We start from the raw sequence: 25,779 nt of genomic DNA on the forward strand, positions 1-25,779 counted from the left end.
CATTATTTCACCACCACATTTTGAGGAAAAAAAAAGATGGTACTTTGAAAGTGCACTTGCTGGAGGAAGGGGGAAACTGCACCTGGCTAACACTGACAGACCTGACCAACAGCTCATGGAATCCCTGGGAAAGCATCAGTTTTAAGGGACTTGAAATCAATCTGCTGATAGAGACAGCCTGCCATGCGTGGCCCAAACTGCTTGGTGATGGCCCTGTGGGAGGTTTTATTTATTAGACCCAGCCTTTTCCAAAGGGAATGCTGCATATTATGTGAATTTTGGGGGGGTTGATATTCAAAATTAATCTGCACTGTGCCATAATAAACTAATCAGCTTGCAGGACCATTTTACCCTGAAGCTTGCCACAGAGCAGAGAAAGAAAAAAAAATGTGTTTGCAGAATGATCTAAATTTGTCTACTGAATCCTGGTTTTAAATGTTCTCTCGCTCTTAAGCAAAGCTAATTTGGAGAACATGGATGTAAGTCTCTTTGTTGTTGAATTTGGGCCCACAGGATTATCTTCACCTTAGTCCTTCAGACCCAGGATAAGGAAAAATGATAGCTTCCAGGGATATTACTTATATTTTGTATTTATTCTTATAAGTTCCACAACTTTTTTTTTTGACGGAAAATATAACCTTTGTTCTCAATTGCCTAGAATTTTAAGACAATTTGTTTTTGAGAGGTAATTACTGGCATTAAACACATATTTGGAAAGGAGAACTGAGGTGGTGCACAGGCATGTGATGTATTAAACATTATCACTGCAATATACCTAAGAGAAGAAATGCCAATTAACGGGAGAGAGTTCATTTAGAAATTATGAAAAAGATTTTTCACTGTCAGCACCTTAAGAGCACACTTATTTAGTTCAATCCTGTAAAAACCTTATGAAATACCTCACTCCATGAGTTTGGTTCTACCATTGGTCAAATCATACATCCCATAAGCAGAGTACTAGGTAATGATTTTTTTTCTAATTATATAGTGGGGGCCTTAAAAGGAAATGTTTTTTTTTTTTTTGCTCCAGAACACCAGCCCTATAATGGAGTTTATTAGATGTTGGTTCTTTTTTTTTTTTTTTTCCCATGGAAAAGGGAAACGCAAACCAGTTACCAGAAATAATAGCTAAATCCAAACAGGGCTGCAGCAACAGCACTGACATGTTGATTTTCTGGGAACATGCAAGTAACTCATAAAGTCAGACAAATACAAAAACAGCAAAACATATACAAAACATTATCAACATTTATTTAAAATGGAATTTCACATTACCACTGATGGCATCGTATTCTTGCTGCCTGGTGGAATAAGAACTCGGAGGTCTGGTTTACGGTTATTCATCCCTAAATTCATGGGGGGAGGAGATTTTGCTTGCATATTCTTGTTCAAGTTACCAGGTGAGACCAGCAGACCTGGTGAGTTTCGGGGATTGCCATACCCATTCCCTGTTAACAGAAAACAGTGAGAGCACTCAGGAAAAAAAAAATCTGGACTCAAAAAATGTTTCTAGAGCATACACTACACGAGATGACGAAGAAAGGATTAACAGGGTGAGACAATAATGTACATGGAAAGTCACAGGATGACTGACAACCTCCTCAGGAGTAACCCAATCAGTTCTTCAATATGCCACTGAAGGAAGATTAAAAACTCCTAATGAGAAGAAATCTAAGAGACATCAACTTGTCCGGAAGTCAGCATATACTTTTATTTATTTATTTTTTTCTATTAGAGAAAAGTTGGGACGAAAGTCAGACAGTCTTTCAGGGCCTAAGAAAAGCACTGAATTGGTCTTGAACTTTAATTGACTAGCTCTGCGGAGGCCTGGCTGGCATGACTCACTCTTTCGGTTCAACGATTTGGGTTTTATTTTGTGTCTGTGTGTCCTTAAGTGAAGAAAGGACACGCCAGCGAGGCTATAATTTCTAGGACATGCGGGAGGCGTAGCAGCCTCTCACACGCTTTGCTCTTCAGTTCCCCTTTTCTCTGAGCGATTTCTCCCTATGGCTTTTTTCTCTCTGGTCTGCTTCCCTCACGAGGTTCAGTGGACGAATCTGAAGCCCTGCTCTCTTGCTCACGGAGAACTTCAGAAAGCAGGACTCCCCCTCAGGAGCTGAAAGGAGGCGGTGAGGCCTCCGCTAAGGGGCTGATGCCCAGGGCCCAGGAGTAGCCAACGAGTGAGAACCGCCCTGAAAGGTTTTTCTTGAGTCTCTGATGTTTAGTCTTCCCCCTCCCATTAGCAGACAAACGGCTCTCTGAAGGTGTCCCTTTCTCAGAACTCAAAATACACCGGCCCGTGGCCGGCAGAGGTGCAGAGACGCAACCTGAGGTGAACCGGAAGTCCCTGCTGGTTTCCTCCAGCGTCTCTGACTGGAGAATCGGAGAAACCACCTAGGCCAACTCAACAACCCTTGCTGGAAACCCAGACGGCCGTTTTCTGGAGCTCTCTCAAGGAGACATCTATGACCCCAGGACGAATGAGAACTGTGTGCTATTCGGTGGGGCGGCAGAGACAAGGCCCCGGTCCTCCAAGGCCCGTGCAGTCCTTTGTGGCAATCCGACATGGCCGTGCGTGAGGCCGGGCAGCCTGGGGTGAGGTGCCACAGAGGAATCCAGATTGAGGGCTACTGGGTTCCCAGCAAGGGAGAGATTGTCCGAACGAGATTCATGGCAGAGGCAAGAACTGATGTGGGTCCTGAAAAAACAGAGGAGACAGAAAGATCTCTGGTCTCGTGACTGGGCACTAGGAAAGGGCCACGGTGGCGATTTACAGAGGACGGCCAGAGCCTCTGTGAGGATTCTGGTGAGAAGGGAACCCACGAGAGAAGAGGCAAAGATTCTGAAGGAATATGGAGGGCTGGGCTGCGGAGCCCACTGGAGGTCAGCCTGTGACTTCCAGGCGAACGTGTCTTGGTTTTAAATGGTGGAAATGCAGAGCCCTGAAGGCTGCAAGCAGAGGGAACATAGGCCTTTAAGGGGACAGAGAGGTTTACTGGCATTGGGATATTTTAGGAAGGCCTGACAGTATGATCCACTCTGGAAATTTCTATGATGACCCGAGCTACAGTGGGGAATGAGGAAGGCAAAGCCCCGGTATATTTCAGGAGATATATTTGGGTACATCTTTTGAATTAAATCTATTTGAGGTACACTGTTTTGGCTTCCCAAGCAGTGCAGTGGTAAAGAATCTGCCCGCCGATGCCGGAGATGCAGGAGAGGTGGTTTCGATCCCTGGGTCAGGAAGATCCCCTGGAGGAGGGCATGGCACCCCACTCCAGTATTCTTGCTTGGGAAATCCCACGGACAGAGGAGCCTGGCAGGCTACAGTCCATGGGGTTGCAAAGAGTCGGACATGACTGAGCATGCACACACACAGCTTTAATAATGTTTGGAGCATACTGGTTCTTCATATCCCTTTCATTTTGCTTGTCTTATTTTATGCATGAACAAACAGGCTGAATGTATAACAAATAACTACAAGATTAAATCTGTCAATTGGGTTATGCATAACATTCTCCACCTTACTGGAGGAAAAAACCCACAAAATAAAACAAACAACCCCTCCTGGAAAAATGCATCAAGTATCAAGTAGCTGCTTAAGAAATCTTGGTTGAATTTGTATATAAGATGCTCTTCTGTAATAAAACTTCAAGAAAATTAGCTGTATACTCTAAAGCCAACTAAAGATGTCAAAAGCCAAGAAGAAATTTGCACAGTTAATTTGGACAGTTTTCTGTGGCAAAAGTGATTACAAGAAACAAACACATTTACCTTTTTTGGCTAGGAGAAATACAAAGGGTATGTTCCCGTAGAAAGACACTTGATAAAATAGAATGCTCAGAGGACTGTTATATTTAATGTGTCTTACTGAATCATTACTGTGACTATGCTAGGGCTTTCGTTTTAATTAATAGATTCCATGGGATAAAAACGGAGTGAGAAAACCGAGACAAAGTTTGCACTCTCCTTTCCTGTCAGCCGAAGCTCAGACTGACAGATACGCTGAATGCCTATGTCACTTATCTATTAAGCCTGTGTGAGATCTGGTTTAAATAAACAATCAAATGGAAAATTAGCTGGGTAATTTCAAAAGAAAGGGGGAAAAAAAAGTCAGTTAAGCAGTGCAATGAAGCTTGAACAGATCAGAAGAAACTAAAACCCGGGCTTGGTAGATGCCGATACTGGTTTGCATGGAGGAGTTATTTTGCTAAAAGGAAGTAAAACCGCTTTATGAAATGTGTTGTCCTGTGATATGACGAGCACTGGGCCAGTGTGCGAAAATGGAAATGCTGCACGAAGGCTCTGAGAAAAGCTTTTTTTTATTAAGAAAAAAATTTTTTTTTCTAGAGTGAATTCTGAGAAATTCCAACAAAGCCTTTTGCCCACATTTTAAACAATGATTTGGGGCAGCAATAGGCGGGGGGCGGGGGGCAGGGGGAAGATAAAAAGCAAACATATATTTTAGGTTTTCACCTAATAAATGCCTTAAAACTTAAAAAAAAAAGATTTGAAAAGCATTCTATTTTTCCTCTTGGAATATTTCCTCTTGTTCGGAAATTATGCCATTTTAGAAGATTAGTCACATATTTTAAGGTGTTTACATACTGAAGGTAAAATATTTTGAACCATGATGACACTTCTTAAATTCATATTTTTAGAGCATAAAAGTTATTTTTGAGAACAAATAAATTCTGCCTTTTACCGGTGAATTTCTGCTGTTTTTAGCATATTGTGCCAGCTAGCATTTTGGAGCCATATAATAACCATTTCTGTTTCCAGCCACCAAGTTGTTATTCTTTTGGCATAATATAGATTCAGGAATGCGAGGCTGTGGATCCTAAACCAGTGATATAGAAACCTATCATTTGAAAATCAATGATGAATACATTCGTGTGGTTTACTGCTAAGAAGAGCCTGCATTTAAACCGGCTCGGAAACTGTGGCCTCCTCCTCACTCCGGGCGCTGTGGCCTTCTGTTGAGGCTGCTGTCTTACCTTAAGATAAATTCACCCAACAGAATGGTCTCTTTCAAAGTCAGGGTCGGGAGGTGGGAAACGCTACCCTTCAATAAACTTCTGAGATAGAGATTCCACCTCTCTTCATGCTACGTTTTAAAATTACCCTCTCTCTGCCTGGGACGATGATCAATTTGGATGGGGCTGCATGCAGATGTCACATTCCCCTGACCACTTAAAAGCACAAAAATTATAAAGCACGAGTGAATGGATTTCCTGATTACAGATTATAAGAAAATGAAGAGCAGACCAACTTTGGAGTTCGCCTGTTTTATAGTTTCATTTGATGAAAAATATTGTTTCACATAAAACAATTGAAGCATTCACGATATAATCTGTATCAAGGATAATAGAATGCACCTCGCTGGGTTACAAATTTCTAAACACTCATATTAAAACTAGTGTAAATATACAGAACTTCAACTGTGGTGTTAGCAGAAAAAAATTTTTTTTCTCTCCAGTTAACTTGAAAACACTTGCTGTACTTTTTTTTTTTTTTAATTGACTCCTATTTTAAGAAGTTGTAAATTCAAAGAACATATTTCTGGCTTATGATGTTGTGGGGAGGACACTTTGCCTTGTTTCACAGAGCTCAGCTGAATGTGGAACTCTCTTTCAGCCTGAAGTTCTGAAACTTTCTCCTATTTGGATGTTTAGATATTGTGAGTCTTTTCACTTCATTTTTTTCCTCCTAGACTTTATATTGTAAGTACAAGCATATAAAACTAATAAGAACAAAACAGAAACTAGTCCTCATGGACCAAGGTTAATTTTTTTCATGGGCACTACCTTTTCTGTAGTCTCTCAAATCATCATCTTTGACTATTCTCCCCTCCCTCTTTCAACTCCCTATCCAATTAGTTACCAGATCTTGTCAATTTTTCTTCAAAAAGGCCTCTGTCCATTTTCACTGCCACCATCCTACATTAAGCTTTTGCGTCCATCTGACGAGGTCTTTCCATAACCTGCTGTTTGGGTTCCTGGTCTCTAGTTGCAGGGTCTTTCAGCAGGCCTTACAATGATGGGCTGCAGGAAGCTTGCTCTTTGAAGCTGTATGCAAACTTCCGTGCACATGTGTGATGATAAAGCTAACGTACACGCCCAAAGTGTTCTTTATAAAAAAATCTTTCTCCAGTGCTGCTTCTCTCATGTTCCTTTTTCAGATCATACTTCACTCTAGCGGGTCAGTGCCCTGACTTGGCTCTCAGACGTGGACACAGTTTGACGTGTTCTGTGTGTATCTAACCTAACTTCCCATGGCCACGGCCAAGCTCACCATCCTCTGAATACATCTGAGTCTTCGCTCTAGTAGGTCAGTAACTGGCAGTGTTTGGCTTCCTGTTAACTCAAAATTCATTTTTAAGGGTCAGCTAAGGCCCAGGGCTCTCATGGTACCTTTCAGACAACCTCAGTCCACCCTGAACTCACTCTCCTCCCAAATCCTGCGCAATTAGAGGCTAATACGACACAGAGCACTCATCTACTACGTGTTTCAAATGCTCACAAAACACATAGACAGATTATGCTGGAAAAATGAAAATTATTCAGAAATGGCACTACAAGTCAAGTTATGAGGGAACACGGGATAAGAACTGAAAATGTAACATGTAACTTGGTAATTGCAAACATCAAGGTGATGACCAAGTACACTGCTGAGACAAACTGCTTATCAACCACACAATATAAAAATCAGAAAATCATGCAAGTGCCCACCTACTAAATTTGTTAATAGAGAGCTAATTGAAGCTTCTTTTTTCATCTGCTGCACCTGTTAATCATTTCCTAGCACATTACCTTAGCTAAGTGTAAGCAGCAGAAACAAATAAAGTAGAACTTCCCCCTAATGAAGAAGAAAAATCAGAGGTGCTGGATCTTTTCTTCCACACTGACAAGTGTCTACTGCCATGGGTTGTCTCTATATCAAGATGAATTCCAATGACAATTTACTCACACAGAACTTTCTACCAAAAGATGGGCTGCACGCTTTCCCAGGAAAAAGAATGGTAGAAGCGTGGCAATTAAGAGTGCACTGGATTTTACTAGATGGTTCAGAGAGAGGCTTCCTGGAGAGAGGGAATTCATGATAGAGCTCAGAGTCATGACTGTGTTTGAGAAGGATGAGGATTCCTGTGAAGGCGAAATATAGGTCATTTCAGGGGATGCAGTTTTCAGAAGCTGGGAAAGTAGGCTTGGCTAACACAAGCCTCTTGGGTCATGTTAACTTTAATACTGGAGACTTGATACTAAACTTTTACTAAACTTTATACCACAGATAAAGAACCGCCAAAGTTGTTTGTGAGTAGGAAGTGGCATCGTTAGCTGTGTGTTGAGTAAAGAGCAAGAGCGGCAGCAGAAAGGAGGCATTAAAGGGTGAGACTGTTGCGAGAGAGCTGGTTAGGACACATCTGCCAGGGAGCACATGAGGAATGAGGCCTGAATGAAGCGGCAGCCTTGGGAAGATTTACAAGGCAGATGGGCGATGAGGACAAAGGAGGATTAGCAGATAAATGCAGTTCCTCGTCATGAGGTCTCCATTAGACTTTCTTCAACTACACTGCGCCCTGGTTTTTCACACGCTAAGCAATGATTTCATTAGTGTGAGAGAAGCATAAAAGTCATCTGAATCAGAGACTCCCACGTACCCTCCCGAGGCAGCCACCACCAACACGACCATGCAATATTAACAACGGCAAGCATTTTCTATCGTGTGAATGACCAAGAGCACGAACATCACCCATCCACATTACGTAGCCAGAACGTACACGCGCCTATGCAGCGTGTTGGCTATTACACACGGATATAAAGCACCGTTCATCCTCACAACAGCAGCCCTGTGAGCTGCTAAGAGTATCCTTGGGTTACATACACAGAAAGCTGAAGGAGAGAAAGATCCCGAAACGTGCCCAATGGCAAACAGCTATCAACTGGTTGAGCCAAGGTTTGAACCCAGCAGTGTGTCCAGAGCCCACGCTCTGAGGCACAACATAGACCTGCTCCTTGGAACCGGGGCATACTCTGAGGCTCTTAACTCCTCTATCCAATCTCATCCTAAAATTCCAGGAACACAAAGGAAGAGAGGAAACAAAAGTGGGAGACCAGGGGCATGAGACTCAAAGGGGGGCACCCCCTAATGGATCTTCCTGCTGGGCCAGAGGTTAACACGCCATGCTCCCCATGCAGCGGGCCCGGGTTCAATCCCTGGTTGGAGAACTACATCCCACATGCTGGAACCAAGAGTTCGCCTGCTGAAACAAAGATCCCGCGGGCCACAACGAAGACCCGGCAGAGTCAAAATAAAATAAATATTTTTAAAAAAGGGGCCTCCTAAGTCAGGGGTGATGTGGAACATGGTCAACTTGGGCGTCAAAAATAGCAGTTCTGGTTCAAAAGACACGGGACTTACATAAGAGGCAATGTTCCAAACCATATTTCTAGTCTCCTTCTGGATAAATAAATATTTACAAATAGGAAATATTGGGTTTAGCTACTAAATGCCAGAGAAGCTGTTTAACTTGCAGTGTGCTATTTTGAGCGGATGATTAAGTATGCTTTTAAAGGTAGATTCTGAAATATTTTAGTCAATAATCTTCTCTCCTATAATAGAGGGTAAAGATGTTTACCTACCAACCATCTATTTAAGAGACCAGCTTCATTAAAACCATGCAACATGATAGGAAAATGCCCAGTATCTTAGAGTATCCACTATTAGGTATCTGAAAAAGAATTTCTAATATACAGGTTATAGAAATTACTTTGTTTAGTACTTTGTTAATGGTACTTTATTTTTGGGAATTTGGAGCAAACTGCCACAGGAAAACATTAAGTTGAACACAGAGCTAAACCTCTGATGTATTGATTTTCTGTTTTTACTTCAGCCAAATGTTTTTCCCACTTAGGATTTTTTTTTTTTTTCAACAGAACAATTCTGAAAACATTTCTGGCATACAATCTTGTAAAACTAAAGATGTTACATATATAATAATGTTCACTGAAGTGAAGTGAAAGTTGCTCAGTCGCGTCTGACTCTTTGTGACCCCATGTACTATATACAGTCCGTGGAATTCTCCAGGCCAGAATACTGCAGTGGGTAGCCCTTCCCTTCTTCAGGGGATCTTTTCAACCTAAGGATCGAACCCAGGTCTCCCGCATTGCAGGCGAATTCTTTATCAGCTGAGCCACAAGGAAAGCCAGGAATACTGGAGGGCGGAGACTATCCCTTCTCCAGCAGATCTTCCCGACCCAGGAATCGAACTGGGGTCTCCTGCACTGCAGGCAGATTCTTTACCAACTGAGCTATTAGGTAAGCCCAATAATGTTCACTACTATCAATTAATTTTACATTTGACCTTTAAAAAGTTTTAAGTTAGTTTCCAGTGTCAGGACATTGTTCTGTGTCACAAATAAACCTACATCTTTTTCATGTAATTTTAATTGTAAACAGTAAACTGGCTCATATAACCCACTGCGCTACTGTAAGCAACACACCTAAAATAGTTTTTAGTGGAAAAACTTACGACCTTCTAGTCTTCAGTCTTACATTCACTTTGCCCTGAATGCTTGAAACGTTGTTAAAAGCAACAGCAACTATAAGTTATCCAGCTGTTGTAAATCACAATCAGGTTTTTTCTTTTTTTTTGGAGGGGAAAGGAGATCTTTTTCATGGGATTGCTCTAAGGGAAAAGGCAACCACAAAACATTTAGAGGTCAGAAATCTGGGAATGATGAAAATTTCAATATGCCTACTGCAGAATGGGGGCAAATCAGATTTCTGATTCTTATCCAGCTAAAGACTCCTGATTACAGATTCTTAAAAGTAAAAATCAAGTCTCCACTCTATCTGGGGGTTTCTCAGGGAAACAATATAATAACGCATAATGTCAGACTGAGAAGAAACTCCTGTGAAACCTCAGTGCCTTTTGTGGTGTATTCTTAGAAAAATACCCCAAGAATACACCCAAGCCAAGACTATTCTCGGTTGTACCAGTTGGAGGGCAGCAGACATTCTAAAAAGAGACTAGTCTCTTCAGCTTGACTAGGTCACCCTGATGATGAACCAGACCTTCATGAATTTCCTATCGACTCTACTCGTCCTGGATGTTTCTTGGCTCTGTTTAGAATCGTTTGAGAAATTAACAGTCTATCTGTCAACTAGAACTTTAAACATACAGCACATACAATGGCCTCTGGATTGTGAGGCAGAAGTAAAGAAATTTTACTGGGTACTAAGTTATTCTTCCAAAGACTGGAGTCTGTGTCATAAAGCAGGTTTGTGTTGGCAGACCACTCTCATCTCTTTCCTGAGAGTCATGTGGGTCAGGCATTATTGTCCCGATTTTTGACAGATGAGGAAACTGAGGTTCCGGGAGTTTCTAAGACTTGTCAGTAAGTGGGAGAGCTTTGATTTGAATCCAAAGCACAAGCTGCTTCCACTACATTATTACCAAAGCCAGATGTTTCAGATTTAGAATGCATCCATGAATCTTCCCTTCTCTCGGAATAAAGGCTCCATTTGCAAACAAGAAAAAAGTTGACAATCTGATGTTTCCAGGGCACAAAGACACACAAAATATTGTTCTGTTCTGAGGACTGTCTTACTGAAGGGATAGTTTTTCATCGCACCATAAAAATGAGATGGAACCTTGCTATCTTAAAAAAAAAGTTCCACTTAACAATGAATGATAGATAGATTTATGACTCACTTAATTGTTCACTTCTTGCGATTTGGGGGCTGTCTCTTTGCTAAAAAATGAGGGGGTGTCTTCATTATTGACACAATTGCTCATTCTTTCACTCATTTTTCTAAACAAAAATATTGAGACAGTTCAAATTAGAGAGAACGTGACAGAAGAGAAAGAATAATTACTTGTGGTTTTAACATTTACACAACTGCTGCAAATACATCAGAAGATGATAATGTTCGAATGAAATGTGTTGCCCTGCACTGCATTGCGCTCCCTTTCTGTCTGGGATTTATTTAATATCTCCTCTCTACTCCCAGCGTCTAGGGTAGGGGATGTGGCAGGCATCTGTCTTGGTGAAGCCTAGTAGAGCACTCCTCACACCCTGCACATTTCATAAATATTACTGGGACTAGATTAAACCAAGCTTTCTTTTTTGCTTAGGAAGTCAAGAATATAGATAATTATAATACTAACAAGAGCCAACATTTTTTTTTTGAGCCAACATTTTTTAACACGCACTTACTCTAGGGCAGAAAGTGTGCTCCATGCTGCCTTGTATTGATGATCTCATTTAATTTTCACCACAATCCTGCAACATGGGGATTCACAGACTTTCCAAGGACAACATCTTCCCTAAAGTAACTCGAACATCATGTATTTTTCTTGGTTATTTTATTATTCTGAATATCTGCCTCTAAAGTATTTTTCCCAAATTACTGCATGAGCAAAACTTTTGCTCCATGATTTTATAGTTTTCTCCGAGCTGCTTAATACCAAAGGTTTCCTTTTCATGATTGTTATGTAAATTAATGTTATCATGCTTGAATAGGTAAATTGATCACAGATTTAGATTTACTATTATTACCATGGGCTGCCCAGGTGGTTCACTGGTAAAGAATCCGCCTCCCAATGCCCGAGACCCAGGAGACTTGGGTTCGATTGATCCCTGGGTCAGGAAGATCCCCTGGAGGAGGATATGGCAACCCATTCCAGTATTCTTGCCTGGGAAATCCCACAGAGGAGCCTGGTGGGCTACAGTCCATGGGATCACAAAGAGTAGGACGTGACTGATAATATAATATCATTATATCATCATAACCTAATATAGCAGGGATCTTTTTCCCCCTCTTACAGTACAAATACAACAAATCAGTTCTTTGTCATAACTGGAGATTGTAAGTGGAGTCTAAGGTCAAAAAATTGTGACAGGAAGGCACAGTGTTTACTAAGACAGTTACCAAGTAGATATGATGTCCAGTTGATATAGCTGAAATGGAGCAATGATGAACGAACACTTAGCACCCTGTGAACACATCTGCAGACGACACACTGAACCTATTTAGCCAAGGCTTTGGTCCAGTACAGTTTCCTTTGCGTGCGGCTCAGCTGCTTCAGTCGGGTACGACTCTGCAACTCTATGGACTACAGTCCGCCAGGCTCCTCCGTCCCTGGGATTCTCCAGGAAAGAATACTGGAGTGGATTGCCATTCCCTTCTTCAGCGGATCCTCCTGATCCAGGGATCGAACCCGGGTCCCCTGCATCACAGGCAGATTCTTTACCGCTGAGCCACGAGGGAAGCCCCTGAGTTTCCTTTCACATAAACTAAAGGAATATATTTGATCTTTCAAATATGAGACTGTTTCATGACTGTACACTTAAAACTTAAATTCAAGTGAAACATACTATATAAGCCTAACTAAAATTTAAGACTAGCAAAGGTTTGTCTAAAAACAGCACTTTATACACTTGGCTGAAAGTCTTGAAGCCCCAAAAAGTCCCCGGTAGGTAAAACATTGATTTCCAAGAGGGGTTTTTTAACCACATCCCTCCGTCAGGATCTGCTGTCTATTGATGCAGTTTCATATCACTAATGATTTTGAGAAGAGCTTCTGTATTATCTCCAAATAAAATCTTATGGTGATGCCAAAAACGGGAAAGAGAAAACCAACACTGTGTGAGGAAAAAAAAAATGCTGAGAGAAAAAAGGCAAACGTTGAATAAAACTAATAAATTAGGGAGGAAATGTTAACTGCTTGAATCAATATTAAAAAGACCAAAATTTTATTATTAATCACACTCTTAGGTTAAATCAATGGGATATGAGTGAAGAGACTAATTTTCACATTGCTTTACTAAATATAATAGAAAGGGGATAAAAAGGATCCAATTTAAGGTCAGAAATCATTGATATACAAAAGGCTCTAAAATCTGCTCAAACACTCTCCGGTGAAGTTACAATTTGAAATTTTGCTTTTCCTTCTGGAAATCAAACTCCTTAAGAATGAATTCAAACCAAAGGGGCTGAAAGTAGATGGTGTCCTGACTTAGCCTATAACATCCACTTGTCTTCTCTTCCACCTGCCTCTCTCACTTCAGCATGGCCTCTACAGAACAGTGTCAAGGTATCACTTTATCTACAACCTGCCAGGTCTTGTATTTGGGAAGTGGACACTGATTTCCTTGGCAGTGGCTGACTATCACGTGCTGTAGGTTATCCAACTAGAGGACAGTAATTTTTTTCTTTTAAGAAATCTAGATAACCTTGGTTTGGGTTAAAAATATCACTGTTACTGAATTGCATAGATAATAATAAAGCAATGCTGTTGGATCTTTATTTATGTTTTGAGTGAGCTCCCAAGGCAAAACTGAAAATGCGCTCAGAATTTTTATTCAGAACAATTGAAACTAACAAAATACTTCAAAAGAATCCAACTATTAACTTAGCTTTTTTTCCATAGGCTGCTTAACAATTTTTTAAAAAGTAATATAAAATTATATGTTAACTTAGCTTTTTTTCCATAGGCTGCTTAACAATTTTTTAAAAAGTAATATAAAATTATATTTTTATACTAACAAAAAAGTTTTGTTTGAGAGTAACTAAATGGTAATCTCCTTTTCTTGAATATTGATTCTGAAGTTGTGTTTTGTTAGGCAAAAAAAGGGTAAACTTGTCAAAGCCAATTCTTTTAAACTGAATTTTTAACCACTTCACATTGATAGTTTAAATCACTGAGTAAGAACCGCAGAGCAGTCTACTTGGTAGATAAGAAAGTCAACCAAGAAAATTTCGGTAAGTATTTTCAAAAACAAATAGTTGTAAAGCAATGGTATTGATATAGAATAATTAAACATTGTTATGAACTTTTCCTCTTCTCATTTAGGTCTATTTTATGGTATGCTAAATTTTTTTTTCAATGCTAAATGAATTACAAAAATGTCATGTTGGTGAACTTTTATGATTATATGATCATAAAACATTACATGTAAATGGACCCTAAAGACTTTTGTGTCTTATCCCTAACGTGAGTACTAAGTTCAGAAGTCCAGAGTCATGGCCCAAAGTCCTGCCGAGTGGAGTCTTCTCAGAGCCTGGGAGCCAGGTCTCCTTATTCAGCCACTGCTCCGTGGCTTATCCACAGCAGCACTCTGCCACTACCAAGTCCCCATGCATTTAGCTGATACAAATTAAGCATTCCAGAAGTGACAATGCTTGACAACCAAATGCATAAAATAGTAAACAATTAACAATCAAAATAAGGAAACAGCTGTTTCTTTTTATATAAAATTATCTCTAATTTACAATAAATGCCAATTAAAATTATTAACCAATATACATAAATATCCTTTGCCTTATTGTCAAATTGCTAACAATTCTCCTGACTTTTCAAAGAGATTCCTAAAGGATTTTCTTTCTGCTCCTTGACCCCCTGCCCCTCTTTTTTAAATCTCAATCAGGAAACAGTACATCCTTGAGCATACTGGTACTTTCAACCCAATAAAAAAGGAACTATGTCATGAAAACAAAGGGCACCAATAAGAAAATGAATAATCCAATACAAGGCACTGCTGTGCTAACGATTAAACCTAATGAATACAGAAACTCAACTGAACTTGATCTTACAATCATCTGTAAGCACTAAGATTAGCATGTTAAAAGCTTTAATGTACAGAGATATGACAAAATGTAATTTTTAAAGCAATGACTTTCAATTTTGGCTCTTGAAAGTAAAGGATTAAACAGTGGATGAATAACTGTCAACTGAAACCTACAAATGTCACTATTACTAACATATTATAATGACTTGGTGCATATTTCCCTTACATCAACAGTACAACCCCATCCTGTTTCTTCTTTATCACCTCTCACCTTCATGTATGAAAGGACTTCAACTTAAGCAATAAGATGTTTGTTATTTCAAGAAGAAACTTGTGATGGTCAGAGGCACCCGCCTATGTTTTATTTACTGATATATATATGCCCTCCAGGTTTTCCATTAGGTAAGTTAAAGTTTGTAAAACTTTATTGGTTAATAGGGCTCAGCCATTTAATCAAACAATGAATTCACTATTCATTACCTACAGTATCAGAAGATTATTTCTGTGAATTACAGATAAGGGTATATCTTTTTGTATTTAAAATTACATTACTTCTTTGAAGCATTTTTTCTTTTTTTCACAGAAACAGTATAAAAAATTTATGTCTAGAAGATCAAATTTTCCTTTATTTGACTAACACGGATTTACTGAATATCTGCCATGTCCTCTCTCTTGTATCTTGAGCTGGGAATACAAACTGAAGAAGACAGTTTGCCCCCAGAGGGATGTGTTCAGGAGACAGATATATGACCAGATAATGCAATTACAATGCAAAGAGATAAACAATGTAGGCAAGAGAGGTGCCTAATTCTTTCTGGAAGAGTCAGGAAAGGATTTCCTGAATGGCGGAACTGAATTCTGCAGGGTGACAAGCAGTGCTCAGGAGCACTTCACAGTAGGAGAATGCTAAGGATGCACACACAAAAGCAAGAAGCTGTGACGCTGCTGAGAAAGTGGAAGCACAATGCAGTTAAGAACATGCACTCTGGAGACAGACTGCCTGGGTTCCACCTTGGGCCATTACTGAATCTCTCTGTGCCTTAGGTCCCCTGACGATAGAAAGGGCATGATATGAATATCTACATTAAAGGGCTGCTATGTAAATAAAAGTTTTTGTGTGTGTGTGTGTAAATCACATAGGAACAGCAATTTAGATGTTTGCTATTATTAGAGCTTGAGTGCGGGGTTCTTGATGGCAGTGGCAGAGAGAAGGTGGAAGCCCAGAGAGTAGGGATGGGCCAGAGATAACAGCATGGTGCATGCTGTTGCTTCAGTCCCGTCTGACTCTTTGTGACCCTATGGACTGTTGTTGCCAGGCCCCTCTGTCCATGGGACTCTCCAGGCAAGAATACTGGAGTGGGTTGCCATGCCCTCTGCCAGAGGATCTTCCCGATGCAGGGATCGAACCCCCAATCTTTTATGTCTCCTGCATTGCAGACAGATTCTTTACCGCGGAGCCACCAGCAAAGCCCATAGAGACAAGAGGCTCATGGTTAACTCTGAAAGAGCTGGGAAAACATTGCTGGAGTTTAAGCATCTGAATGATGACCTATAATGAGTTTAAGGCTTTGATAAAGACTAATGGGGAGTCTGGAGTGGGATGCAATGTGAGGTCGGGCGATGAATTAGGGATCTTTGGAGATAGTTCTGGAGTGTTGCTATGAGCCTGAACCAGGGCAGTGAGATAGGAGTGGAGAGAAGGGGGGCAGATTTAGGAAATACCTTGGAGACATCTGGTAAGTTGGTAAGACCTGATGACTCACTGGATGGTGGGATGAGGGAGAGGCATAGTGCTGGGAGTGAGTGGATGCAAAAGAGCTATACTTTATGCTCAAGCTGAGAGGGAAGGATGCTTACTTCTTTGTTCTCTTGGTTTTAAAGAAACACAATAAATACTGAATTTACTTCCTTCCCTCGTGAGACTATACTCTTTTTGCAAGTTGAGATGAGTAGATATTGAAGAAAATGGGACTAAAAAGGGTTTTCCAGGTGGAGGCTAGTGGTAAAGAACCCATCTGCCAATGCAGGAGACATACAAGATGCGGGTTCAATCCCTCGAGGAAGACACGGCAATCCACTCCAGTACTCTTGCCTGGAGAATCCCATGGACAGAGGAGCCTGACGGGCTACAGTCCACAGGGTCGCAGAGTCGGACTGAAGTGACTGAGTATGCACAGACTGAAAAATACTTTAACTTAACTGCAGAGTCCTGCCACTTAACCTCAGAGTTTCTAACGTTATCTGAGACTTTGAATTTCAATGACAATACTCAAAATTTGGAAGGTATCTTTTGGCCGTTTTGCTTTAGTTTTGTTTTCTGAAAATGCAGAGACATTCTGACTGGCCTTGTTTCCCTCGGTGTTATGTGATTCTCTGACATCAGCACCAATATATTCACTCTGACATTTGATACAGGCTGGCATGAGCAAGAAGGGGCAGACGGCTGCGTCTGCGGGCAGGATATAGCAGCTAAGCTCAAGACTCAGTGGCATCTGCAACAGGTGTTCTGTGGAACCAGGGTTAGAAAGGGCTTCTTCCTCTATTTTTAAAAGGTGGGGAAGTAACTCTTTCATAACTATACAGAAACTGACTGTTATATGCTCCTCACTATAAGATACAATCATCAAGATACAGTATTTATCATCATCAAAGTGGACCAACTGAGTGCTGTTTTTTTAACTTCCTTCCATTTTTGAAGTAGAAGATTCTTGAGTTATGGCAGAGGTCCTGAAGTTGGGGAATGAATTTGCTAAGCCTACAAGATTTTTTTTTTTAGTTCAATGACGCTATAGCCTACATGTGGCTAACTTTTATGTTTACAAGATTGAGTGTCTTCTTTGTCCCTGGAGGGCCATTTAACTTAGTGGACTGTCAGGGAATTGACAATGACAGCATAATTGAACACACTTATTTTCAATATAGAATTCTAAAGCATTTTAGCTATTAGTCAGTAACAAGAGGCCATGTCATCAAAGATGAGTACCCGTTCCCCAACTCCACATGCTTTTTCTATTAACTTTCATCACTGTTATTGGCTGTTCTCATACAAGCAAGCAAACTGATGCATCAAGATACTGGATAAAATATCATAATATCTAAACTACTCTTATTTACCCTTTTCTTGGATTTTGAGACAACCCAGTTTTCAGGCCCACCATCCCTTCTAGCCATAGTGTCTGGCAGAGACTTGACTCCAAGACGCAATGGTCTAGTTTTGGTCTATAATTTTCAGGCTACAAATTCTAAGGTATTTTTTTTTGAGGGGGGAAAAAAGAGCACTTTGTTTCAATATCCAGAAAAATAGTATTTTCAGTCTACTCATTAATCTGACTCTACCTAGTCCTTAAAAGCTAGATAAAATAGGAAGTCAGGATCACTGATTCTGTTTGTTAATCCACTAGTTCTTACACTTTTTCTTCATTACTTACTGAATTAGTGAAGAGCCAATATCAGAAATAAGAAACATTACTCCCAAATGGACATACTTATAAATATGTTTCTATATGCCAATTTAATCTTCTTTCTTATAATTAACAGCCTATTATAGTTGAACCTGGCAAAATATTTTAATTAGGCTGTCCATAGATATTTCAATAAGCTTGAAATTTTTGATATTTCAAATATAACCTTGTGTTATCATGCCTGCCTCCTACTATTTTAAATGTATAGTATGGTCTACTGCAGGAATTACCATGGTTACTTGTTATGCCGATAGTGAACTGCAGTTAGCATTAGAAAGTATTGTGCTGTCTCACCTCTGCACTGGAAATGACATCGACATCTCAGTAATCACAATAATATGAATTAACATGGGACCCTGGAGAAATGCAACTATGAGACCAATTGGCCATAATGCAAGAAGTTCTTAAAGAGCTGAACTGTATTTAATGTGCTTTTCTGAGAGGTACACTGTGTTTATATTCTCTAAGAACTTATTTTAATCCCAATGTGGTTTTATTTTATTAACAGTATTGTTGAATGGCTATAATCTCACTCCTTCCTTTTCTTTACGCATTCTCCTTTAGAAGTATACAGGAGTTCAGTACTTCTTTGTATAGAAAGTGATTCTCATTTCATGTGAAATAATTTACAAAGGACGCGTCTTGCAAGGTTTGCTAAAGGTACTCTGGTGGCCACCAGAGATGGTACCTAGGATTAAATTGATTTCATCAAGAACCCCCCAATTCTGATTATGTTGACTAGCTGAAGCTTTATTATGGAAAGGTCTACTTAACAAATAGTCGTCTCTGAGTTACTATTCGATCACTCCTGCTTCATCAGAATGCTTTAGAAATTCTCGGGGCCATTTTCGCATGAGTCTCCCTGATCTCTCCACTTTATTGAAAAGACTTACGTCTGCAGATCACCAAGTAAAGGACCGCTCAACAACGACACGCACTCCAGGACCGGGGTCTGCACTCACCTGCACTGGTGCCTGCACCGGACGTGAGGTCTCCACCCATCAGACCGCCTGTGGACGGAAGACGAAGCTCAGAAGGAGGAAGGCTAATGGCCCCCGGGACAACACACTGTACCGCTAGCAACTTTAGTATTCTTAGGGTTCTCCCAAGAGTCCTAAACTTGTCAGGTGTTACCTGGGTCAGACGGCTGGCATTTGTTTTACTGTGACATGCTGCACTCAAACACTAAAAACACATTCCATCACTGACATTTTGCAGCATCTTTTTTCCTAAGATTACCTTTAAAAAAAATCTAGTCTTTGAATGGTCTCTAAATGTTTACCGTATTTTCACATTTAGTTTTCCTAAGATGGCATTTTCTAGAAAGTGAAGAGTAAAGTTTATTATATGCTCAAATAACCATATATTTGATGTTTAACTTTTTGTAAATATATTTTATAGAATTAATTCTGTGCAACGCTAATTGCCTAGCACTTTGGTCATTTCATGAATCTTCTAACAGTGAATGACCTCCTTTACTACCTGAATCTTACTAATGCAATAAAACAGGCTTTATTGGCCATGAATTTAGAGACATATGTTTATTCACTGCTACCTTAAGAAAGCAGGATAAAATTTGGCAATCTTTATTTATGGGAGTTGGGATGTTTTAAAAAGACACTGAATATAATAATTATTTCTTAAGGAATAAAATTTAGCTAAAAGAACAGAATATTAGCTAGATTATTTTCCAATTACTATTATGATTATTTGGTACTGGGTTTGGAATTAGAAGAAAATGTTCATTACATTTTTAGGAAAGAGTTTATTATTTCCAACCAAATAAATATTTTAGAAGTAAACCATGAGATTTTTTTTTAAAATAAATGAGCATGAGTTCATCAAATAGGAAATTCAACAGCATTTGAGTATGATCTAAAAGGAATACATATAGTTATTGAAAATGTTTATGAAAGGTTTCAACATATTCAGAAGTAGGGATAATAGCATAATAAGTTCTTTATACATATCAAGATTTATCAAGAATTTTTTTAATGTGGCTGATTGTATCCTCTACATGAAGTTTCTGTACTAAAAAGTAATACACATTTAATTCTAAAGCAGATATAAGTATTCTGAAGCAAAAATTCTTCTGTGGATAAATTACTTTTAATAAAAAGTATGTCTAAGACATATTAAAATTCTCTATTAAGTGCTTTTTAAGAAATAAAATGTAAGGGTATAATAATTAGCTGTATACAACTTAGAAATTCAATTTTGGAGCTTATTTTAGAAATATGAAGGATTTATTCAGTTATATTCAACTTATATTTACTGAGTTCCTACCATGAACCTGACAAGCAAGAGGACATTCTTTCCTTCAAAGTCCTGTAAGTCCAGTGGGGAAATGGACACATACTCAATACAGTATATCATATTGTGTATCACTTGATCTGAGTTCTAAGAATGACCAAACTTTTCCTGAGTAAGGATTTCTTTTCTCTGAGACACTGTGAATTGTACAACCATAAGAATCTCCTGGAAGTATAGACATAAATCTATGGCAGTTGTGTATGTCCTTGTGATATGCTCTCATCTTCATTTCTGACCTAGTTTTGTTTTTAATTCACAGTTCTTATAAATTATGCTATTTCATCACATTTATTCTCTGCCTTAAGTCCTCTGTGCTATAAATTACTGGATTGATAAAGAAAAAATTGACCAAAATAATAAATAACTAAATGAGATAAATGCTATCAAGGGACACAGGGGAAAAAGATTCATAGAAAAGGTGATATCTGGCTAGAAGTAAGAGGGAAAAGGGCATTTTAGGCAAGAGAAGAGGAGAAACAAAAGCATGGAGACAGGATATTCAGCCTTCTCTTTGAGAAAGCATGTGGTTAAAATACAGCCACCTAAGGAGATGGGTGATAGGCTAAACATATAAACTGCAGATCATGAAAGATTTTGCAAGATATGCTAACAGGGTTAGGTTTTTACCATGTGGAAGACCTAGATGGGGATGGGTACTAAGCGATGAAGGAACATAATAAACAGAAAGCTGAACACTCAGTATCTTGCAGGTAAAACAGCCTTCTTTGCCAAGGGTAGCTCCTTCCAATGATTTGCCACTGTTGCGTTATTACGAGGACATACCTGTGTTACCTGCACTTGGAGGTCGATGTGTTACACCAGGAGACATACTATTCCTCTGCAGAGAAGGGTGGGCCAGTGGCAAAAGGTTGGGGTTTCCCAGTGAGCTGACGGGGTTGCTGTAGACCAGGCTGTTGTGGCTGGACACTGGGATGGAGACTGGCATCTCAAAGTTGGGAGGTGGGACAGCCTGCGGGCGCAAGAAAAACAAGCACGGGTAAAAGAAGTGAAGAGAAACACAGCCCAGTACAGACAGCCTCACTTTTCCAAGAAAAATCTCAAATGCCAAACTGCTTGGTGTCTAGAAGATCATTAAGAAGAGCTCTAAAGATGTTCAGATCATAAACTGATTTCTTTAATGTGCTTAGAACTGTTTCTTTGCAACTATTAGAAAACGTTTCACTTTTGTTTAAAACAAAGCCCCATTTCATTAGACTCCATTGTCTTTGAATTCCATTCTATTAAGTGGTAATTGTTCATTTCTGATATCTGAATCCGGTGCCAGAAATGACTGCAAGATCAAAGGTACGTGACTGTGATGACTTCACAGAGAAAAGGGATTAAAATGCACACTGGAGCCTTTGGTTTAATTGCTTATTGAAGCATATTTATGCAGAAGTTTAATGATATAAAATCATCTCCGGGCATGTGAATAGCATATATACTTTAATTATTATATTTAAAAGTCTGTCTTTTGAAAGTAACTCTAAAGATAATCGACATTTTAAGACACAGGGTTCAACAGAGCATGTATCATTCAATAATTCATATTTTAAAATGATAGTTCAGAATATACATCATACTTCACCTTTTGGGATATACTGACATTGACAAATGGCAAGACCTACATCTCCAATGAGAGAGTTGCAAACATTTAGTGACCTGTGTGGATGTCTAATTAGAGTAATTCAGACCCCAACTATTGATTTTTTGGTATTATTTTGGCAATATAACCCACACATGCTTCTTTTTTCTGCTTGCATTTGCTAGATAATCATAGTTGAAATATCCTCCCCTCCTCCTTTTTATTCATTTTTAACATTATAAATGAAAATACTGTTTGAATACATTGCCAGAGGACTCATGGTGTGAGAGTATGCAGCATTCTTAATATAAAATGGATATATGTATGTATATATCAGCGCACCCCCCTTTTGGTCCTCTGTCCCGTGACATAGATCTTACTGTGCTCTGACAAATTCTTCCTCCTTTTGCTCCTTCAGGCCTACGTATGGTAATAGCTTCCAGGTTGGAAGCCGTAATGTACTTCACTATTTCTGGAGTTTACCTGAAATGGACTGCAGTATGTATGTGTATATGTGTGGATCTAGTATGTATTATTAGGGTTTACATAGAAGATTCCCTCAGGGAGTCTCTAATAAGCCATTGTACAAATTTAAATGCACATGTGCCGATGGCTCAAAGTTTTCTCTTCTTACTATTTTTTTCTGTAATCCTAACATCAAGTTTTTTTTCTTTTTGTTTATTTCTTGTTGATCGGCTGGCCTGCATCACATGTTGTGCTCTGTAGCAGTTCTCTGTTTATCCTGGTGATAATTACAACACCGTCCTCTTTCTCTGCTTCTGCTCCCTTATTCTTTACTTTTCCTATTTTTCTTTTCTTCCCTGATCTGGACATGGCAATACTGATAAGAACAAATGTATCATTAACTCTTTTCATTTACATGTCTTTGATCCTTCACTGATTCAGAGGGAAATAAAAGTGTACAAGTGTTATATTAACACAGATTTCTTTTTTATTAAGCTTTATCTGTTGTAAACAGGGTAACAAAAATAATTTTGGATAAACACCATGATATCATTGAAAATGAATGTTTGATAAGACATCAAAGAATGATTAAGTTCCCTGATTCCCAAAGCCTTTAAATAACAAAAAAATATTAGTGTATGCTGTAAAATAAATGTCTAGAGAGTCAATAAAATACTGCATTCCCTTATTAAAAGGCCAAATAGGAATTACTCTAGCACACTTGAGAAAACAAAGTAACCTTCCAGGACTTCTCCATTTATCCCGACCCCCTCTCCACTGTTCGGGGCCCAGGAGACTGATGTCCCAGACTGCATCCAGCACATTCCCCTGGCCCTCCGGCTTCACCTGGGCCAATGAAAGCACCGGCAGAAGTACAGAGAGTCAGGGGAGAGAGGTCCGGATATAGTTCCCCTCTTGCTGGGCCAGAGGACGGCAGAGGCTGCCTTCCCCTAGCGAACAGCGCACCCCCCTTTTGGTCCTCTGTCCCGTGACATAGATCTTACTGTGCTCTGACAAATTCTTCCTCCTTTCGCTCCTTCAGGCCTACGTATGGTAATAGCTTCCAGGTTGGAAGCCGTAATGTACTTCACTATTTCTGGAGTTTACCTGATCTCTCAGTTCGGTTCACTCGCTCAGTAGTGTCCGACTCTTTGCGACTCCATGGACTGCAGCATGCCTGATCTCTCCTCATCTGTAAATAGACCCTTGACGGAACTCTCTTCCACTACCCTTCTGAGTTTGCCATCTGTTTTCCACTAGACCCACAGGAGTAACTCTAGATCTAGAATTGTGGTACAGTCTGCCGGTGGACTGTCTCCTTGGGGGGCACTCTGGGAACTTGTGGGTGTCGATGACTGGGTTGGTATTCTCCTGGTTGGTAGATATGCTGTGGTGGTGGTTTAGTTGCTCAGTTGGGTCTGACTCTTGCGACCCCATGGCCTGCCAGGCTTCTCTGTCCACGGAATTTTCCAGGCAAGAATACTAGAGTGGGTTGCCATTTCCTTCTCCAGGGCATCTTCCTGACCCTGGGATTGAACTCAGGTCTCCTGCACTGCAGGCAGATACTTTACCGCCTGAGTTACCAGGGAAACCCCAATATGATATGCTGTATATCCTATTATATGTGGGGCAGTTGTACACAACAAAGAATTGTCTCTTATCCCATCCTACCTTCAAAAGCTCCACTGGACATTCATGTGTATGAAAAACCTTTTTAATAATCATCTGAGTCAGAACTAACTTTGTTCTGCAAACACAAGGTATTTTTAATACACTGAAACACAAATTTTTTTTTTTTTATGCACTGAAATTTCCAGAAATGCAATTACTGTGTATGGTGAGGGAATGTTTCACTTTGTTTGGTAGGGAACTTTGGAAAATCATGTCACCAGTGACAGTTCTGCTCTTGTGACCTGGGTTGGAAATCTGGCACACTGCTTTCTTTCTCTCAACTCACTCCATTAAAAAAAGTTCTCCTCACCACTTCACTAAAAATGCTCTTGTCATTGTCATGAATAACCTTCAGATTGCTAAATCCAACGGTAACTTCTTAGTTCTCAACAGGGACGCAGTTGATCACTGATTCTTTTTTTTTTTTTTTAATTTTTATTTTTTTTATTTTTCAGTGGAGCCCATTATACAGAGTGAGGTGAGCCAGAAAGATAAAGAACATTACAGTATACTAACACATATATATGGAATTTAGAAAGATGATCACTGATTCTTGATAAACTTCCTCCCCTTCCACAACCCTGGACCTTCCCTCCCATTTCGATAGCTGCTCCTTCTCAGCCTTGGTCTCTTGTTCATCCTCTCCTCCCTGCTCTGAGAGTGTAAGAGCGTGTGCTCAGGTGTCTATGACTCTCCACGACCTGATGGACCATAGTCTCCCAGGCTCTTCTGTCCATGGGATTTTCCAGGCAAGAATACTGGAGTGGGTTACCATGCCCTCCTCCAGGGGGTCTTTTTGACCCAGGGATTGAACCCTACTGCTAGCATCACCTGGGAAACTCGAATGAAAGAGTACCATGGTCCTTTTTCTAGTTCTAGCTCGGATCTCTCTCCTGATTCCAAACTTGCATATTCAGCTACACTCTAAATATTTCTATTTAAGTGTCTGATAAGCATCTCAAAACTAGTCCCAATCTAGCTCGTCCCATCTTCAGCTGATGGCAGCTCAGTGTTTTCCTTTGCACAGAATAAAGTTCTGGAGTCATCCCTGAATCTTCTCTTTCTCCCATAACTCACTTTCAGTCTACCCGGAAACACTATTGGCTTAACTTCCACATATAACCTCCAAGCACCTCTCACCTTCCAATGGCTGAGTCTAGTACCATCATCTCTTGCCTTGATCACTGCAGTCACCTGCTCATAGCTACCTGCTTCTATCCTTGCCCTCCCTTTTATTTTCAACCCTGCAATCAGATAGATCCTTTAGAAGCATAAATCAGGTGATGGCACTTCTCCATTCCAAACCTTGTGTGAACTCTCATCCTAGTTGTAGCAAAGTCCAACTTCTCCCTATGTTCCACAGGGTCCTAATTCCAGTTTTCACCAGGCTCCATTACTGATTTCCTGCCATCCTGTTCTCCCTTCCCTCATTCTTGTCTTATTTCTCTGTTTAACTCCATCACTTTCTTCAAATTTCTGCTCAAAAACTGGTCTTTTACATCAAGAATGGACTTGTGGTTGCCAAGGCGGAGAGGGGAAAGAGGAGGGAAGAATTGGGAGTTTGGGATTAGCTGATGCAAAAAAATCGTATATACAATGGATCAACAACAAGGTTCACTGTATGGCATGGGCAACTACATTCAACATCCTGTGATAAACCATAATGGGAAAGAATAGGAAAAAGAATATATATAACTGAGTCACTCTC

General features: G+C 39.9%; 1 protein-coding gene across 12 annotated transcripts in view; it reads right to left on the reverse strand.

Annotated features, from left to right (window-relative positions):
- MEF2C (myocyte enhancer factor 2C) overlaps nucleotides 1-25,779 on the reverse strand; it is a 174,519-nt gene that overhangs the window by 13,383 nt on the left and 135,357 nt on the right. For all 12 annotated transcript variants that reach the window (XM_065930522.1, XM_065927052.1, XM_065925755.1 and 9 more), the window contains 3 exons: nucleotides 21,134-21,320; nucleotides 19,000-19,047; nucleotides 1,276-1,448 (listed from right to left, as the gene is read on the reverse strand). In XM_065930522.1, coding sequence (XP_065786594.1) covers nucleotides 1,276-1,448; nucleotides 19,000-19,047; nucleotides 21,134-21,320 — 408 coding nt within the window. The remainder of the gene's footprint in view (nucleotides 1-1,275; nucleotides 1,449-18,999; nucleotides 19,048-21,133; nucleotides 21,321-25,779) is intronic.

This window comes from Muntiacus reevesi, chromosome 1 (assembly GCF_963930625.1).
Source record: "Muntiacus reevesi chromosome 1, mMunRee1.1, whole genome shotgun sequence".
Taxonomy (NCBI): domain Eukaryota; kingdom Metazoa; phylum Chordata; class Mammalia; order Artiodactyla; family Cervidae; genus Muntiacus; species Muntiacus reevesi.